The sequence below is a fragment of the Heteronotia binoei genome, chromosome 1 (assembly GCF_032191835.1).
Source record: "Heteronotia binoei isolate CCM8104 ecotype False Entrance Well chromosome 1, APGP_CSIRO_Hbin_v1, whole genome shotgun sequence".
NCBI lineage: Eukaryota > Metazoa > Chordata > Lepidosauria > Squamata > Gekkonidae > Heteronotia > Heteronotia binoei.
This window is the reverse complement of record NC_083223.1, coordinates 53,507,766-53,527,515: the sequence shown is the minus strand read 5'-3', so window position 1 is coordinate 53,527,515 and position 19,750 is coordinate 53,507,766. Positions and strand designations below refer to the sequence as shown.

The 19,750-nt window shown below is 39.7% G+C and overlaps 1 protein-coding gene across 3 annotated transcripts in view; it reads right to left on the bottom strand.

The window, feature by feature from the left end:
- Positions 1 to 19,750, bottom strand: part of PXDN (peroxidasin) — a 123,138-nt gene that overhangs the window by 22,480 nt on the left and 80,908 nt on the right. For all 3 annotated transcript variants that reach the window (XM_060234562.1, XM_060234571.1, XM_060234581.1), the window contains 10 exons: positions 19,498 to 19,667; positions 18,255 to 18,372; positions 17,559 to 17,728; positions 14,764 to 15,036; positions 13,336 to 13,452; positions 10,069 to 10,227; positions 8,149 to 8,261; positions 6,226 to 6,382; positions 4,901 to 5,009; positions 2,768 to 2,925 (listed from right to left, as the gene is read on the bottom strand). In XM_060234562.1, coding sequence (XP_060090545.1) covers positions 2,768 to 2,925; positions 4,901 to 5,009; positions 6,226 to 6,382; positions 8,149 to 8,261; positions 10,069 to 10,227; positions 13,336 to 13,452; positions 14,764 to 15,036; positions 17,559 to 17,728; positions 18,255 to 18,372; positions 19,498 to 19,667 — 1,544 coding nt within the window. The remainder of the gene's footprint in view (positions 1 to 2,767; positions 2,926 to 4,900; positions 5,010 to 6,225; positions 6,383 to 8,148; positions 8,262 to 10,068; positions 10,228 to 13,335; positions 13,453 to 14,763; positions 15,037 to 17,558; positions 17,729 to 18,254; positions 18,373 to 19,497; positions 19,668 to 19,750) is intronic.

Here is a 19,750-nt window from a genome sequence, read left to right as displayed (position 1 = left end):
CCCAAGATGGTTGCCTGAGAAGGAGATAGGGAAGCCTCACAGGGTGGTTGTTCAGATCAAAGGGGAGGGGGAGAGAAATGAGGAGAATGATGTCAGCTGCTTTGGTCCTCCACACACACACACTGTGAAGAAAGACTGTCCTTTACCTTAGAGGCTGAAGGGTTGGCAATTCCAGGTGAGGAACTTCCAGATGGCAGAGATCAGCTCCCCTTGAGGTTTGTGTGTGTGAGGGGGGGGGGCAGAATTAATGCCTTCACTTGGGTGGGTGGGAAGATAGCAAGTTGTGGGGGAGGGCACTCGCCTATAAGCCTTTAGTGGTACCTTTAAAAGTTGGTGGGAAATTCCTAAAGGATCACTACAGGCCTCTGAGGGAAAGGCCTTTGTTCATGGGAATCAGTATTGCCAATCTCCAGGTGAGGGCTGGAGAGCTCTCAGAATTACAACTGCTCTCCAGATAGATGGAAGATCAGCTTCCCTTGAGGTATGTGTGTGTGTGTGTGGGGGGGGATTAATGCCTTCACTTGGGTGGGTGGGAAAACAGCAAGGCTGGGGGTGCACTCACCCAGAGGTCTTTAGTGGTACCTTTCCAGACTGGTGGGAAATTCCTAAGGGATCACTACAGGCATCTGAGGGAAAGGCCTTTCCTCCTGGGGAACCACTGTTGCCAATCTCCAGATGAGGGCACTTGCCCAGAATCTTTAGTGGTATCTTTCCAAGTTGGTGGGAAATTCCTAGAGATTCTTTGTTGGCGGACATATGGGTTAGGGCTTCAGAGTGGGATCTGCCAGACCCAGGTTCTTGCTGTGACTGGGTGATTTTGGGTCAGTCATAGCCTAACCCACCTTGCAGGGTTGTTGTTCAGATCACATGGGGGGTGAAAATGATTCAAACTGCTATGCCTCCCCCTGTGAAGAAAGACTGTCATTTTCCTATGTAGACGCTACAGGGTGGGGGAAGGCAATGAAAAGCTGAAGTCAGAGGGGCAGATAAAGGAAAGGAGATAGGGTTGCCAGTTCCAGGTTAGGGGTGGGGCCTGTGGGGTTTGAGAAGGGATAGGACCTCTGGGGAGCCAGTGGAGATCACTCAGATTTACAACTGCTCTTTAAATGGCAGAGATTAGCTCCCTTTGAGGTGTGTGTGTGTGTGGGGGGGGGGGAGTCAATGCCTTCACTTCGGTGGGTGGGAAGACAGCAAGGGTTTCCACAGCCTCCTTCTAGAGCCTGTTGTATGTTTCTTCACAACGGGCCTTACTCCTAGTCATATATAATAGCAGAGCCTAAAATAGTGCTACAGTCAAGGAACATCAAAGCATCCCCCTATCCTCCTTCCAACTGTCAACAAAAATGTTAAACCCATGGGTATGGGAAATATCTGTTACATAATTTCATGGGGATTAATTTTGGCTGCTCAAAGTGTAAATCCAGTCTGAAGTTCCAGATGCATACTCTCAAATGCCAACCCTACAGCTGTTCTCTCATTACAGACTTCTCCCATGTGTTTGTTGTTTGTTTGTGATAAGTATATTTCTGCAGCAACACTTTTCTTTTAGCCCGCTTATAATTTCTGTTTGCCAATAGCAGTTTAGGTAAGTAAAATTCCTACATATGAATGTTTTTCAAACTTTCTATGCTTATTAAACCTTCTCTACGAAAACTTGTTTTTGCCAGAACTGCCATCATACAACCCTTTTGCATTGCAAAGTATTTTGAAAAGTGTTTTAGGTCACACACTCAATTTACATGATATGCTGGTGTGCTGGCCAGGTCTGTTGTTAATATTTTCTACAGAAAACTGAGAATTTACACCAGAGTATGACCCAGGGTACTGTAGCAAAAGACTGGGAAAGGTGCCTTTCAGGTGAGCTTGTATGTTATTTCTGAACTAGGAACTAGGGGTTTTTCTGGAATTTTTTTGGTTCAGATCTACTGGACCTGAAAATTTTTTGGGATTCCCAAAAAATCCCAGATCCCAATACCGGTACAGTATTGGGATCTGGGATTTTTCTGAAATCTCAATTTTTTTTTCTGGGTCCAATACTCATTTGCCTATATAAACCACAGGCCTAGTGCTTTCTCCAAGCTCCTGGCAGGTTTCTTCTTCTAGAAGAACTGTCTTAAAGGTTGCTAAATAACTCTTATAACTGGGGTGACACGGAAGGCCTGTTAAGAATTTTCAGCAGTTACAGCATTATTTAATTCTCAGAGTACTTTTGTTGGTAATAAGGGTGGAATATGCTATATTGCAGTCAAGCTCTGCTCATGACCTGAGTTCGATCCCAGTGGAAACTCAAGGTTGACTCCGCCTCCATCCTTCCAAGGTTGGTAAAATGAGTACTCAGCTTGCTGAGGGTAAAGTGTAAATGACTGGGGAATGCAATGGCAAACAACTCCGTAAAAAGTCTGCCATGAAAAGATTGTGAAAGCAACGTCATCCCAGAGTCAGAAACAACTGGTGCTTGTACAGGGGACTACCTTTACTCTTTTTTTAAACCTATTTTACAATCCTCTGTGCTTTCACAAAAAGGACAGAATTCCTCTGATAAGGGAAGTTGTTTCAACACATTTTGGAAACAAGTGTTCTAAAAATAAGAGCATGGCACAGACTGTTTTACTGTGAGAGCAGAGGTAGTTTCAAAAGAAACTAAAAATAAATCAAATGGATGGGATAAGAAAACTGGACGATATTGTTTTTTTGTTTAAAAACCACAGTCAGTCTGAAGTAGTTAATATAATAGAAACTATGGAAAACATAAGGAAAAAGCACTGACTTGTTCCATTTAGATCAACCATTAAACCATCTTGCACATGGTCTTGAATTAGCTGTAACGTTCTTTCAAATATCTCTCCTGCTCTTGCTTGCTCAATAGTGTAAGGATCTCTTGGGTATCGAAATAATGCCAGCAAATCATTCGGTGAGCGAGGGCGACTAATAGATAAAACAAGGAAAATGTACAAAAAGGATAAAATTTTTTAAGCAGAAGTATCAAACAGTTGCAGCCTTTAATACATAGTACTAAGACTGATAATAAAGCTCAAATTCTTTTATTAAAACATCAGTTAAGCAACTGCAAATAAGTACCTTAATTATATGTCCCCAATTGCAAGCCAAAATAAATATATTTATTAGCTTCTGTCTACTTTACATAATGTTGCACATCTATAAAGCTAACTAAAGGGAACCCCTCCCCAAATGTTTTCACCAGATTCACTGCAGATGTTAATATACTAAACCCAATAAGAAAATGATTACACAATACGTGCAGGTTTAAACAGATGTTCTAAAAGAGTTGTGAACTTCCAAGGTCCTGAGATGCTACTTCTCAAATCAGTCCTGCATATTTCACCAGAATTCTGGGAAAGTTCAGCAGCAACCTCTAAGACAGTGATAGCCGCTTAGTTCCTTGGAAGGCACAAGTGGCTGTTTGACATGTCACCTGTGGCTCTTCTGAGTGCCATACCCTAATGTGGCATCCACCCCATGTTTCATTTGTCCAATGAGGCTTGTGATTGGCTGGTGGTTCCCACCTTGGAACTGCCACTGCCAGAGGAATGGGTAAGCTGTGAGCCTCATGCCAGGAATGGAAATTAATGTGGCTCTTTGGGCTGATGGCATTTGTTTGAGTGCTATAGGCTGCTTTATTCCCAATTGTGGACCCAAAGCATCTTACAGTACAATGGAAAGACCACCAAATGCAAGGATGCTTTCTCTCTCTGCCACCTTACAAAAATGGCAACACAGTCTGTGTACAAACAACAACTGTGTACAAAACACACAATAAAAATATATGTATATATACAAAGTAATTCTTATTTGTTTATGTTTGTTTTCAACAATACCAAATACACAGTATACCAAAATATTTCACAAAAGGAAAGGATCCACAGTGTTCCAATATTCACAATCCTGTGTGGTACCCAAATTCCTTACAAATACTGGCTCCAAAGGTGATGTTCCCTTGACGTCCCTGTCAACTTGGATCACATTTCGCATACAATGCTTCCTCAAAGAGCCAATCTGCTCAATTTCTCTTTTTGACGTCAACTAAGACTACTTAATCAAATTTACAATAGGCACTAGCTCAGTCTTTGGTCTAAGTTGATGTCACCTATGGAGCCAGGATTTGTAAGGAATTTGGATACCACACAGGACTGAACAAGAAGTGAGAAGGATTGGATATTCTCTGGACATTGAAACACTGTGAATACTTTCCTTTTGTAAAATATTTTGGTATACTATGTATTTGGTATTGTTGGAAACAAACATAGACAATAAGAATTACTTTGCATATACATATATTTTAATTGTGTGTTTGTACACAGCTGTTGTTTTCTTCTCTCTCTGCCAGCAGACCTTCCTCCAAGCTCCAGGTTACAATACTCAAGGCCAAGAGTCCTTTCCTTTGGCTCACGTCCCATGCATAAGTGTCTCTCCATGAGCTACAGACTGAATACCACTGCTGTAAAACATCACAAAAGTGCCAGATCAAAGAACATACTCAACTAAATACCAGAAGTGATTAGGGGACTGTGATAAATAGTAATAGTATTTTTATTTAATAGTAGTTTTATTTAAATTTGTAATAGTAATTTGGCTTCTACAGGGACACTCTAAATTTGGTGCAATCTTAAAATAATTCAGGAATGCATGAGAGGCCACTGTGAGCCTGAAGATGATGCAAAGTAACTGCTCATTTGGATGGCAAGCAACTGGTATCAGGATTTGTCAATATCAAAGTAATGGAAAAAAGGCATGGCATGCTTTTTGCAAATACAAAGTTTACAACGACTGCATCCAACTCTTCTGACTATACTGCCATATTCCTTGAAGCTTCAAACAAATGAAAAAGTAGTGCAACAACCAATTGTGATAATGTAAGTAAATCCTGCAGTCAACATGATACCTGTCAAACAAATGTGTGCGTGTTGAGTTTATTGCTCTGTCGACAGTAGCAATAGCTTCAACAATTGAGCTTGCTACAAATGGATCTCCATTCCGACTGACATCAGGAACTAAAAGGAGAGGGGGGAAAGAAAGGAAAAGCTGCAACATTTTACACTCTCACACACAAAATTACTCAAAATAAGTAAAGTCTAGACAAGGCATCATTTTGGAATTACAAAGAACCCCACTTTTTCTTGATTTTTTTTTCCTTTTGTAACTGTAAATTATTACTTTTTAGGAATGTTCTCAAAACATTTAAACTGAAAGAAAATTCTATTATTTTGCAATCTGAAACTACTTGATGTACTTTTTAAAGAATATAAGATTGTCAAAAAACACACAACACTTTTCAAGATATACTTCAATCACAAACTTACTGTTAAAACATGTAGGCTGCAGACCAAAAATTGATGTAACTAGTTTCATCAAGCCAAGTGGGCTTTGCATTTTAGTTTCCTTGCACTTAATTTCTCCCCATTTCATATATTTTACTTTCGAAAATGTTGTTTTATCTGCAATATCCATACTCTAGAAGTTCTAATGCAACTTTATTGCTACTTTGCCACCTCAGCTATCTATGATTTGTTCTCATCATAGTTTCTGTGAAGTTTGCCTGCCCTGTAGATTAAAAGTTAACTGGATGTTGGGATGTGGAATCTACCTTAACACTTAATGAACTATTTGCTGGGTTGGATTCAGACAGCTTTTTGCTAAATCTGACCCAACGCCTCTTCTTATTATTGCCTCCTCTTTTTCACTAGTGGACAAATATTTCTAAACTGTATTCAAAACAGACTGCTGTCAAAAGGTCTAAAAACAGTTATTGCCACTGTTTTAGGCTTGCATTTCTGAAAAATAGAATAAAGGAGGAGTCCACTGTTATTTTAACAACTAATTATTCCTGGAGTTTTGATTGTAATGTTGATCATTACAACTGGCAACATCATAGACCCTGGCACAGAAAACTGCAAGTTAAATATGCCAAAGCAAAATATACACCCAAAATCTGTGCATACTGAATTAGAACTTATTTCCACTGTCTGGTGGCAAATTGCAGCTTTTGAGCACTATTCTATAGTTAAGTTCATGTGAAATATACATGTCTCACTTTATGCTACTGGCTGTCATAAAAAAAAAAATCTTTTAAAGAACAAACTACACAGCTAATTATTTTGCTCAATCCCATCTGCTACACCATCTAGTATATTACATGCACTCTAAAGATCTGAAGTCTTCATTTCCATCATTAACTTTTCAGTGTCTATTGCACTGTATAACTCTTACCATTCACACTCAGTACCATACTAACTGAGGAATATCCAATAGTATTCCGGGCAACACATTCATAACGGCCTTCATCTGCTGGTCCAACATCTCGAATAGTAAGAAATCCCTCAGGACTAACATGAAACTTTCCACTTTCTGTAACCTGAACACCATCCTGCAGAAAGTCAGAATGTTAAATTACTGTGGTAATTTTTCTAGCTTCTAAAGTTCAACTATTCCCTTCCCCACTTTCCTTTAGAGGCAATAGTTCAGCTCGCAGAAGAAATCCTACATTGGATCCATGCCTTAATGTGGTCACTTTGTGAGGAAATTAGAATTATAAACCAAAATCACTGTGGTAATTTTGACAATTGATTCAGGAGTTTGCTACAAATGGAACTCAGCTTTGACTGACAATGGAAGCAATCCTAAGCAGATCTACCCAGGTGTAAGTCTCATGTTATTCAATGGGCCTTACTCCAAGAATGTCCTTAGGATTGCAGCCAAACTTCATCCAACAAGCATATGACAGAAAACTGATATTCTGAGAAAGAGAAAAATGCCCCTTGCAAATGCACAGCTCCCATTATTCCCCCCACCCCGAAGCCCCAAACTCTTTTTGAGTTGTAAAAAGGAGAAAGGAGAGATCCATTCTACAAGTGAAATTCTTTTGCGGTTCCTAGGATCCAATTCATTATGCCAAAAAACAGTTTTGATGTCTGTGCACCCAATGAGAATATTATATATGAATGTGTGAACAACCTACTTCTCTATAAACGATATCATCAAATTTCCAGGAACACATACCTAAACTATATCAAAACCTGCCTGATGGGAAGACCACAGACTATAGTTTCCTTTTATGAAATGAAATTTCATTGGTAAGACTTAATGGATGTTTTTCTTCATGTTTATCAACAGGACAAATAGTAATTGTGAAAAGGAAACATTATTCTTCCAGGTTATACTGATGAGTTTTGAGATCAGAAATCACTGGAAGTGTTTTCATAACCTTATTGTGAATTTCTGGCAGGGCTGCCTCATATTTTAATACTCTGGTCTTTCTATTAGTACAGCTAACAACAGCATTTCTAACTCCAGTTATGTATCCTATAGAATGCCATTTATAACAGATAGGATTATGTATCATAAATATATATATAGTAATATAGCAATATATAGAGCCAGTTTGGTGTAGTGGTTAAGTGTGTGGACTCTTATTTGGGAGAACTGATTTGATTCCCCACTCCTCCACTTGCACCTGCTGGAATGGCCTGGGGTCAGCCATAGCTCCGGCAGAGGTTGTCCTTGAAAGAGCAGCTACTGTGGGAGCCCTCTCAGCCCCACCCACCTCACAGGGTGTCTGTTGTGAGGGGAGAAGATATAAGAGATTGTAAACTGCTCTGAGTCTCTGATTCAGAGAGAAGGGCGGGGTATAAATCTGCAGTCTTCTATATATATATATATATAGTCAATACAAGACATTTTTGCCCCCTGAGCCCCCAAGACATCCAGAGAATGGGGCTACTTTATGGCATGGCTAAAGTAAATGGCATGGGGAGCTTCAGCAGGAGGAGGGACTTGGCAGAAAAAAATTGTACACAGACACTCTTATACGATCCCATGTTCTGTTTGCAAAAGAGTTTGCATCATTTTCTCTACTTGCTTTATGCTCTTTGTGCCATATCCTATGCTATTCCCAAGCTCCCCTGCTAAGGGGTTGCAGTAAGAAGGAAGATGGGGCACAGAACCCTTACATCAATTTGCTCCATCCGTAGTTGAGTGAATCCAATCCATAGCTACATGGCTGAGAGATGCAGATCTAATATTTTAGAGGAGAAGCAATTGTCAACTACTTTGAAAAAAGTGAACAAAACAGGCAGTTATAAATTGTTATTATAAATGAAACAAGAGTGAGATTGGGTTGTTGTTGTTTTTTACCTTATTCCATGTTATTACTGGCTCGGGCTCTCCTTGAGAACTGCATGGAATCTGCACATTTGTGCCAACTTCCACTGTCATATCACTTGGGACATTAGCAAACACAGGAGTAACTAAAGTAGAACACAGGAGTAACTAAAGTAAAACAGGAGTAACTAAAGTACTAACTAAAGTTGACAAATATGTGTAACAGTTTGAAAAGACTGGAAAATGATAATATTAAAATTCATGAAGTAAATGTTGTCGCCTTATCAGGATACTGTTTATTAGAAAGTGTCTCTACCATTCATGACAATTGGTAGGACACTACTTTAGATTAATTCTTGAACAAATTTGAGCCAGTTTTATGTAAAGTGTAATAATGGTGTAAATCATTACATTGAAAACTTTCTAGCCTCCAACAATTAGGGTCTGAAGTGCTACTTCATTCATTCTTCTTCATGAAGCATTTAATTTCTTCACAGAGGGTAGGGAAAAAAAGTTTCACCCAAATTTTAAAATTCAGAAAGATTAATTACTTTCTGTCCCTATGTGAATTAGAAATGTTTTATTCTCCAAGTTTTATTCTCCTAGCTTGTCTCAAAGACAGAGTTTCACAGTCAACTTGAAAATAAAACTAGCTGTTTATATATGAAGCTATACTACTTCTAGCAGTTACTACTAAAGCTCTTTGAACTCCTTGTAACTATGCCATTGACAAATATGCACAATTTAAACACCTTCTTATTCTCCAACTGTCTCCTGAAATGTGGTGTTAGTATTAATATCTATAAGTTGAGCCAAGCAATGTGAAATAGAATTTTTTCTAAAATGGAATATTTTTCCGGAAAAAATATCAACGCTATATTCTATCCATAGTTGCCATGGCTGCTATACTTCAAATTAATTTTATTAGCCCTGACCTGGATAGCCCACGAAAGCCTGATCTCATCAGATCTCAAAAACTAAGCAGGATTGACACTGGCCAAGTACTTGGCTGGGAGACCTCCTTGGAATATCAGAGCTGGGGATAGGGGCAGACTTGATTCAGCCACCTCTGTGAACATTCTCCATGCCCCCAGTAGAGGTCAATCACCAGAGGGTGACATGACTTCCAGGTGCAAACACACATGCACATTTAAAAAAAAATACAAAAAAATTGAATTATGTTATATGGGCTAAATGTGTGATGCAAAGCATGAAAAAAACTCAATCATTGTACAAACTGGAGAGCCAGTTTGGTGTAGTGGTTAAGTGTGTGGACTCTTATCTGGGAGAACCGGGTTTGATTCCCCACTTCTCCACTTGCACCTGCTGGAATGGCCTTGGGTCAGCCATAGCTCTGGCAGAGGTTGTCCTTGAAAGGGCAGCTGCTGTGAGAGCCCTCTCCAGCCCCACCCACCTCACAGGGTCTCTGTTGTGGGGGAGGAAGGTAAAGGAGATTGTGAGCCGCTCTGAGACTCTTCGGAGTGGAGGGCGGGATATAAATCCAATATCTTCATCTTCTTCTACATGGTCTAAATTCCCTCTTTTGTTAACATAATTTAAATATTTATTTACATCCAATTCAAATTTTCCCAGAAAACCATCAGCACTTGTTGAACCCCATGCTTCCATAAATGGAAGATGCCTAAAGAGACAGAATCACATATTCATTGAGAATGAATGCATTCACATGGAAGGAAATAACATCACTGCCACTGTTTTATACAACTAAACCAACCCATGCATGGCAAACATGATCATGTGAGCTGGTGAAAAAGAGTACTCTCTATCAAGTGAAAACTGCCTTTTATAATCAAACACCTGCAACAAATGTGTAAATACAATAATTCCATTTTTAATGTCATGCTAGAAGAAAACCAATCCTAATTTCTACAAAGACTGAAACCAAGTCCAGCTTTAAAAAAATGAGAAGCACCTCGGTCTTTCTGAACATACCTCTAGGTTGTATACTCAAATGTACGGCAACTCTTTGAGATCCTACAATGTTGACAGCCTGACATTCATACTGGCCTTGGTCATGCAAAGCGACTCTGGAAATCCTCAGGGTTCCAGATGACAAGACTAAGTGTCTTCTATCTACAGATAGCTGGCTTCCTGAAAGACAACAGGTATTTATTAAATGAAATATTGCATCAGTATTATAGCACACAAATAAAATTCTAAAGGTTACTTTGCAACGCCAATCGAGAAATTTCATAGCTAGAGCCTTCTATAAGTTTTTGAAAGAAGCACACAGTACCCAGCAAATAGCAGTTTTAAAGTGCTATTTTGTGTTGGCAATGGCGTAATCCTTAAAATTAAATCCCCTCCCCTCTGTCCACATCACATGCCTATTCCAAAATGAGTCATAAATTCAGGTACCAAATTCCTCTCCCTAATCCAAGATATGACCCCATATTGTAATCAATGGGTTTTTGACAAATGGATTTAAAATAGAAAAAGAAACCCATCAAGGATGTCCACATTCTCCACTTCTTTTTATTATGGTGATGGAAATTTTTGCCTCTAAAATAAAGATCCTAAAATTGAAGGATTAAAAGTAGAAGGAGAAGAGTTTAAATCAAAGAATTATGCTGACAACATGGTCCTTACATTTTCAACCCCCCAACCATCTCTCCAACATGTAATGGAGCAAGTAGACAAGTCTAGATTCTTCTCAAGTTACAAAATCAACAGGAAGAAAACCAAAGATTATTTTAAAATTATAGTCTAAACAAGAAGAAGAGATAAAGAAAATATCAGGATATGATATAACAAACAATCCAATCAAATAATTAGGAATATATCTCACAGGACAGAATGATACATTATTTAAAGACAACCTGGTCTAAAATACAAAATACCTGGACAACCTGGTCTAAAATACAAAAAGATCTCAAAGGATGGTCCAAATTACATGGTCCTGACTTACAAGAATTCCTGTAATAAAATGAATATACTACCAAAACAAAACTATCTGTTACAGATTATTCCAATTTCAATTTCTGAAAAGAACTGGCTGACTTTGATGATATCTGTCACATGCAAAAATGAGATAGCGCTCATGGAAGTTTTGATTGCAGTGCTTTATTACCTTGGTGTACAGAACCAGACCCCGTACCTTTACCTGACCCGTGTTGTCGCTTCCCTTGTTTGCCTCAAAGCAGGTTTCCCAATTGTTCCTTCTGCTTGGTTTGTTCCCGGACACCAAACCTCCCTGGCATTTTTGCCGCTTTCTCTGATCTCCCCCCCCCCCCCTCCACCCAAAAAGCCTCGGTTGCATTTAAATCCCCTGGTCCTGCACCTGGAGGCACCCTTTTGTTTAAGTGTTCCTGGCTGTGCTCCATCCCCTCACAATATCTATACCAAGAGAGATGTTATTAAAGAACTGACTGACTTTGAAAAGATTGTTTCACAACCTAGAGACCATTTATTAGGACAAATTTACAAGTTATTGCTTCCATGTGACTCTGAAGAAGAAAAAGTTAAACCTTGCATGATCAAATGGATGCAAAATTTCAGTGAGGAAATACAATTTCAATGCTGGGGAAACCTATGCATTAAGGACATTAGATCCACTGCTAGTCAAGCACTAAGAGAAAACTGGTATAAGACGCTGTACTGATAGGACGTTACACCAAAAGATATTGAAAAGATGGACAAGAATTCAAGCGTCTTACTGGAAGTACAAAGAAGCAGAAGGCACCTTTCTCCATATGTTGTTGACCTGTACTAAGAGGAAACTAGCTGAATATGCAACAATGGCAAAATTATGTGAATAGAGGACCACGGTAAGATTTTCAGTAGAAATGGCAAGCCTACTACTACTCATGCTTTGGGAATAGCTAAATATTTTGATTCCCAAAACTATTTGGACACTATGTCAGAGGAGATGAAATATTTACAGTTATAACTTTTTATTAATCATATTTCACTAGCATTTAAAATTTTTGTAAGAATAAGACTTATAAAATGTTAAATAATTAAGGTTTTACTAGGTTTTTATGATGGTTTAAACTAGCATAAAATCTGTATAACTGTAAAAGATGTAATCTTTCTACTATTAATAGAATATTGCAACTCAGAAAGTTCTTTATTTTTTCTAATAGAATTCATCTCAATATACTGTAATGATGATGTTTTACTATCTGTTCTCACATTTGAAATTGTTAAATGATATCTAGGTTTTCAGGATGGTTTACATTTGTCTAACAATTACATAATTTGTTAGACAAATTAAATTTGTCCAACAGTTAAAGAAGTAATCTTTTTATTGTTAATAGAATATCATTATTAAGGATAGAACAAAGTTGGAATCCAGTATCACATTTAAAACAAAGTTTTATTCAGAATGTAAGCTTTTGTAAGCATGCATACTTCATCAGACAGATATGAGGTACAGTGAGCAGTGCTACATATAACTGGTGGGCAATGGTTAAGAATGCAAAGTGGTATAAAGTTAGAATCTAATGCAAAATAGTGAAATTAACAAAGCATGGGGATAGCTTTGATCTGGATAGCATTTGGTCTGGATAGCATTTGCATGGGGAAACAACACTGTTTTCCCATCCAAATGTTATCCAGCTACACAGTAGGCAGACAAGAAGACCAGCTGCCTAGCATTGGAGCCTTTCAGCAGAACTGCCACATAGAAGCTCAAGGCAGGCTGAGGGAGGGAAAGACAACCAAACTTGACACTAACTGGCAGTGCTGGCCATCAGAAAATCAGCAAAGGCTGCAGCCATCAAGTTGGCTGGCTGGAGAGGCACATGGATGCCCAAAGATGTAGGAATCTGGTAAAGGGGGCGGGGCTTGACTGCTGATTAACTGAGCATTCTGGTTAACTAAGCATTCTGGATAATCTGGATAACAAGCTTTTACCAAATTTCCATTTTAAGAATATCAAGCAGCTATTTCTTCTAATCCACCTCTCCCATTGCAAACTCCAACTTTGGTCTCTTCGTTTCTCCCGACTCCCCCCTTCCCAGTTCTACTATTTTATATATGATTGTAATTAATGCCTAATAAAGGTTCTGACAACAGAATATGTGAAAGTTCTGCTCTGCAAAGACCATGGGTGGCTAGATACAAGTCAATACTACCATCAGTAAAAATACACTTAAAAGTGTATATAATATTTCATAGATTGTATGTCTACTTAAAATTTGTGAAGATTTATGATTTTTTCAAGGTTTAGATATTTAAACCAGTTTAAATTCTTACCTCCTTTAGTCCATGCAATAACTGGTTGTGGATAGCCCTGTGCTTCACAAGGAAAGTCAACAGTTTGCCCTTCAATCACTGTTCTGTCTTGAGGAGTCACTGTAAACTGGGGTACAGCTGTACAAAAAAAGATTAAAAATTGATTTAAATATATTAGAACTCATAATTTGGTTTTAAATTATTTTGATAATTATTTTACCAGGTACTGTTGAACAGGTCCCCCACTCGCATTACCTAATGTAGAAAACTGGAGGGGGAGGAGATACATGCTTCACAAAATGAGTATTATCACAAATGTAAATTCATGGAAGAAGCAACAAAAAGTCAGACAGCACATGAAGACCAGCTATAGCTTAGTGGCAGATGCTTTGTACACAGAAGATTCAGTCTGTGACATCTCCAGTTAAAGAATTTTAGGTGGACAACCCTTTTTATGCCTGAGAGAAAGCCACTACCAATCAAGGTCACATCATTTCTGTAGACTCAAAATAGGACTTAACATGATTTAACCACTGAATGCATCTGTATTCATTAGACAGTACAAAGTAGGGAACCTACAAGATACTATATGTGATGCATACACATAGGCATATCATATTCTCTTGTAGAAGCCACACTGGCTCTGATCTGGCACTGACTTGGATCAATTCTGGACCATATTGGTGAGGCATACAATAAGACACATGATGCAACATATATGCCCTTGACTAGGACATAAGGCTGCATTATAAGAGGCCTCAATTACATCTTTAAGCCTTTGTTACTTTATTAAACCACTTCCCTTTTGGTCCAGCATTGATTTATTGTATTATTGGTTTATTGATTTATTGCATTTTGTATCATGAGCCTATATGCGTATATACTTGTTTGACCTCTGAAGAAGACCATTCTAGGTCAAAACACATCAGGTCAAGTGGTTTCCCATTGTTGTTTTATGATTTTACAAAGGAAGGAGGCTAACGATGGGCCCCTAAATGTTTTTAACTTTCTATAATAAACACTCAGTATTCACCCATTACAGAATCTTGAAAAGTATGTTTGGATTGGATCCAAGGCTTCTGTGAACAAAGTAAGTCTGCAGCAGTTATTTTAAATTACTTCCTCCTTTTGTAAACCTGCTACATAGAATCAGGAGAGTCACCTAAACAGTATGAGTATGGATGAGTGTGCCAAAGGAAATAAAGAGAATTGGTGAAAAGAACCCACCTCATGCTTGACTGAATGAAAGATAGGCACATTTGGTTCTACCAGTTTGCTGCATTGATTTCCATTCCCTCCCCGCAAGGAAGACTCAATCAGGTAATGTGTTAAATATCAATTGCACATGTTTCTGCTTTGCTAAATACAAAACTTCTGTTGAATGCAAGACCACAATGCTTTGCTCAGAGGTAATAAAACTTGCAGCTTTATTTACTGAATGGTACATACCTTGCACAATAATGAATGCAGTTGCATGGATATTATCCAGACTGTTGGTTGCAAAACATGTATACTCGCCACCATCTTCCTGAACCACATTTTGTATATAAAGCCCTCCTGATGGAGTTATGGTGACGCGGGGATCATTTGGTAGAGGAGTTCTGTCACCTTTTGTCCATGTGATACGTGGTTGGGGATGACCAGTTGCACTACATTCCAAAGTGACACTTTCTCCAACCAGCACCTCTGTGTTTTGTGGATGAATCACAAAACTTGGCCTAGCTGTCGAAAACAGAACGAATCTAGAGTAGCTTCAAATAATGTAACTACTCTTGCCACAGAAATTTAAGCAGCGTCAAATTAATGTTCAGTGCTCACTGCCAAAAATGAAAAGGAACAGAACAATTAACATTAAATAAAACAGTGGAAGGAGCAGGACACAACAGGAGAAAATAGGTGATAAGTTATTTTGTATGAAGTCAGCTCCACCATCCTACCCAACTAAGCTATGCTTTATGTATCTTTCACCTAAGTTCTTTTTACAGAAGACTTAACCATGGAAAATGCAAGTGAATCCAACAGGTTTTTTTTTTTTTGTCTTCCAATAAATTTTACACTGTACTAAATTCATGCATTAAATACAGATGACATTCTATAGGTTTGCAGAAAAATGAGGACCCCCCCCCCAAAAAAAATGGTGGGGGATTTAAATCTACCCAAAACAGAGACATGTTGGCTGCAGACTAGACAATGTAAACTGATTGCTCAGGGAGAGGAGGAGGGGAGGAGCCAGCTGAAGAGCCCAATGCTGAAGTCAGCCCCACTACCTCTCCTTGGCAGATAGGAAGTTATGCAGGAAAAACATGGGAGCTGCTATTGCCACTGCCTTCTGTCCTCTGCAAGCAGTGGAGGAGGAGCAGGACCTGTCCCACCTCCACTGTGGAAGAGGCAGTGCACCAATATCTTCCTAAACAGAGTAAAGGGAAGCCCCACTAAGAGAGACAGAGGAGAGGGGAGCTACTGCCACATAAGCCAGAAAGGTAGAGACAAGCAAGCTACAGATGGGAGAGCAGGAGTTGCTACTGCCCCTTGCCCACTGAAACTTTCTGCAGAGCAGCAGGCAAAGAGACAGACAGGAAGGCAGACAAGGGGAGGAGACAGTTAAGACCTCTCTCCAGATTCTCACAAGTCCCCAGTTCATGTATCTGTTTTCCAAGTCGAAAAACTGATTATGAGGTGCAATGAAAAGGAGACTGGTCTTCAAATGAGTCTCTGGCCCTCTAAGAGTTTACTTACTTTATAGGAAAAGGTGAAAAGTCATATCTAATTTGGCCAAAGTACTGCAGATTTCATATTACTTGAAAGTATATTTACAATGAAGACCTTTGTTAGGCTTTGTATAGTTTGATCAGGCCCGTAGCTACGAGGGGGCCTGTGCGGGAACAGCCCCCTGACTGCTAGGCAAGGCCCCCTGACTTGGGGCCCCTAACCAGCCTCCAGTGCCTCTGCTGCATCCTTCTCCATTCTGCTGTGGTCATACACCATTGCGTCTGCTTGCTTAGGGACTAGAAGAATTCTCTGACCTCTCAGCAAGCAGAAACAACGGGGCACTTTCGGAGCCCAGGACTGAAAGTTAAGCTCAAAGTTGCTTCTGCTTGCTTAGGGGCTGGAAGAAATCTCTGATCCCTCAGCAAGCAGAAACAACGGGCACTTTCAGCCCAGGACTGAAAGTTAAGCTCCCTGTTGCTTTTGCTTGCTGAGGGGCTGGAAGAAATCTCTGATCCCTCAGCAAGCAGAAACAACGGAGCATTTTCAGCCCAGAACTGAAAGTTAAGCTCCTGTTGCTTCTGCTTGCTTAGGGGCTGGAAGAAATCTCTGACTCCTCAGCAAGCAGAAACAACGGGGCACTTTCAGCCCAGGACTGAAAGTTAAGCTCCATGTTGCTTCTGCTTGCTTAGGGCAGGAAGAAATCTCTGACCTCTCAGCAAGCAGAAACAATGGAGCACTTTCAGCACCCAGGACTGAAAGTTAAGCTCCACATTGGGCTGACGTTGGGCTAGAGGGCACCTGCAAGAAGAGGCCGTTCTGGCCCTCAAGTGGGGCAGCGGGGGTAGGGGGCGGATGGCTCCATTGCAGACAGGGCAGGGTAGGGTAGGCTGGTGCACACAAGTGGAGGTCCTGGCTGCTGTCCAGGGCTGGGGATCAGTGGAGAGGTGATGTTCGCCTGCAGGGGTTTTCTGGCCTGGTCTCGCTGGCCACCTGAGCGAGGGTGGGAGCTGCGCTTGGGCAGCCTCGGCTCGCCCTCCAACAGGAAGAAATCAGAATAGGAGGTCTTGTAGCCCCAGAAGTCAGTTGTGACTTGGTGGTGCCTTCCACCCCACCCCCCTTGTCTCTCCGGGCTTGCCTAGCTGGATCATGCTACAGGTAAGGGCAGGAGACCATGAGGCACGTATCTAAACCTCTAAGTGGCTCCCCACCAGAGCTGCTGGAAGAGGGGTGGAAAGGGATCACCTTGGGGCAGCAGTGGGGAGGGGGGAGGCTGTATGGCAGCAAGCTGGCAGCTTTCCTCCTCAGCGGTGGTAGGAGAAAAGGCCATGGAGGTTGGGGCCACTATGTGCCCCCTGAAAAAAATCAGGGTCCCCGAATTCTTCAAATCCTGGCTACGGGGCTGAGTTTGATCACATTTGTTCTATATTTGCATTAGACAGACTATAAATATAATGCTGTTTTGCAACTTCAGCAAGCGTTATGGAACCAGGAGCAGCATTTCCTCAAAATTTTGGCCCTAACAGAAATCTGCATACCTGGTGAACCAAAGTAGCGCAGAGTGACTTCTTGAGTTTTCACTTCTCCAGCCACATTTTTTGCCATGCACTGGTAAATGCCTTGGTCAGTCTCTTGCGTGTTCTGAATCATCAGTGTGCCATCATCAAGCAAATTTAAACGGGAATCTGCTTTCATACTAAGCTCATTACTGAGAAAAAAGACATCTGTAGTAATAAATCTTTTAAATTGCAAGTATACTGAATACTTCCATTGAAGTAAATTATGAGTATATTGAATACTACCAAATATGAACACAGTAGTTTTGTTCAAACATGTACATAGGTGTGTGTTTCATGCACACACTCAATAATGTGTGTTAATCAGTTTGCTCAGAGTAATTACTATCCGGAGTGGATCTTGTTTTTTTGTCTGTCTCTCTGAAGCATTCTCTCCCTCCCACCTTTTAAGTGAATATAAATATATGAGCCTAATGGATAACATTCCATGAGTCTGATTAAGTGAGTTTTGACTCATGAAAGCTTGTGCTGGAATAAACTGTATTTCTCTTTAAGAACTCCTGTTTTATTTTCCTGCTTGAGATTAATATGGTTACCCATCTAGAATGTACAAAATATGCATACAAACAGTTATTTAAACCTTAACACTGCCCCAAACATGTATTTCTCTAGTATGAGTCTACAGAGGAAACACTTCCCATTCTAAAGCCATCTTACTTGTTTCGAAGCCAAATAATTTCTGGTTTGGGATTGCCTTCCGCTCTGCAAGTGAAGTAAACGGTATTCCCTGAGGTAACATCCACATCCTGAGGCTCTGATGTAATTCTTGGCCTCTCTGGGCCATCAACAAATCATAGGAAAAGAAAAAAAGTTTCTTAATTTTGATGTAAAAATTAACTGCCGTTGGTTTGTCTTATTTATTTTGTCGTAACGTATTCAAAACTATTTCCTACATATATTGGAATTAAAAATGAAGTGCAGGCATAAACCACGTAAAGCATACTAATAATATTTTGTTTTACATCTGATAAATTATTGTTTTAGAATTTTTTATGCCACCTCTTCAGGGAACCTGTCATATAAATGAGTTTATAGTACAAAGTACTGCAGGATAAGCAATGCACAGTTTTCTTAAAACATCTTTCTTAAAGCTTATACAAATGGGCAGCTGCTAACATTATTCACTTCTCTCACACAATGTATGTGGGGGAAGCACACGTTTGAAAGTGTACAAAGTCTGAAGTCCTTCAGCATCATTTATACAGGATTCAATTACTATTAATAACAGCTGTAAGAATTTTTTTTAAAAATCCTATGAAGTCATGGACATATAGCAACCTGCCAGGAGGCTGACGATGTCCAGGTTTTTTAGTATCATGCACACAGTGAAACCAGGATTCTTGATCCCTAGTGGGCCGAAGTACATAATGTGTAACTGATAAAATTCAATTGGCTTGGTAGGTCAAAGGTCATGCAGGAGTGCTTTAAAGTATCCTTCATTTTTCTCAGTGGTTTTATTTTTAGCTCCATTGTTGTAAGTATGCACACTCATATAACAATACGTACAAATGTCTGGCAGGTTGCCCAGAAATTCTATTTTGCACAGTTACTAGATCTCACAATGCATGAAAATAAGATAAAGAATACTGGTATTATATTTGCAATATTAGTCGAGGGGGGGAGGGGGTTGTAAAGCAAACGGAGACAACTGTTAAGGTTATTACATGATTTTAGGGGTTATTGCCTCACATACCTTCACACTGCAAAATACAGGAGCAGAAGCCAGCAAAGAAAGAAACAGGGAGAAAATCCCAAAGAAAAATATTAAACACTTTATCAGTATTAAATAAAATTTAATAGGAAATGTACTTCCCATTAAGTTCCCACAAAAACACTCAATAAAGAACTATAATGAAAATATGGAGGAAGGTGGATTTCCATCTGTAACCAAAAAACTCACCACAGTTAAGTTCTTCTGGGGTTATCGTGGCTACTGATCTTCCCTGGATCCTCCTTGGATATTCACAAGTAGCTGCAGCTTGGGCATTGCCAGACTCAGCATATGTTTTCAACAAGTCTGCCAGCCAAAGTATTTCACAGTCACAATGAAGTGCATTTGAATCCAGACGCCTATGCAAAAAAGAGATTAAACCATTTATTAAAGTGTCATGAAGAATAAACAGAATTTCAAGTCACTTGTACTTACAGGATAC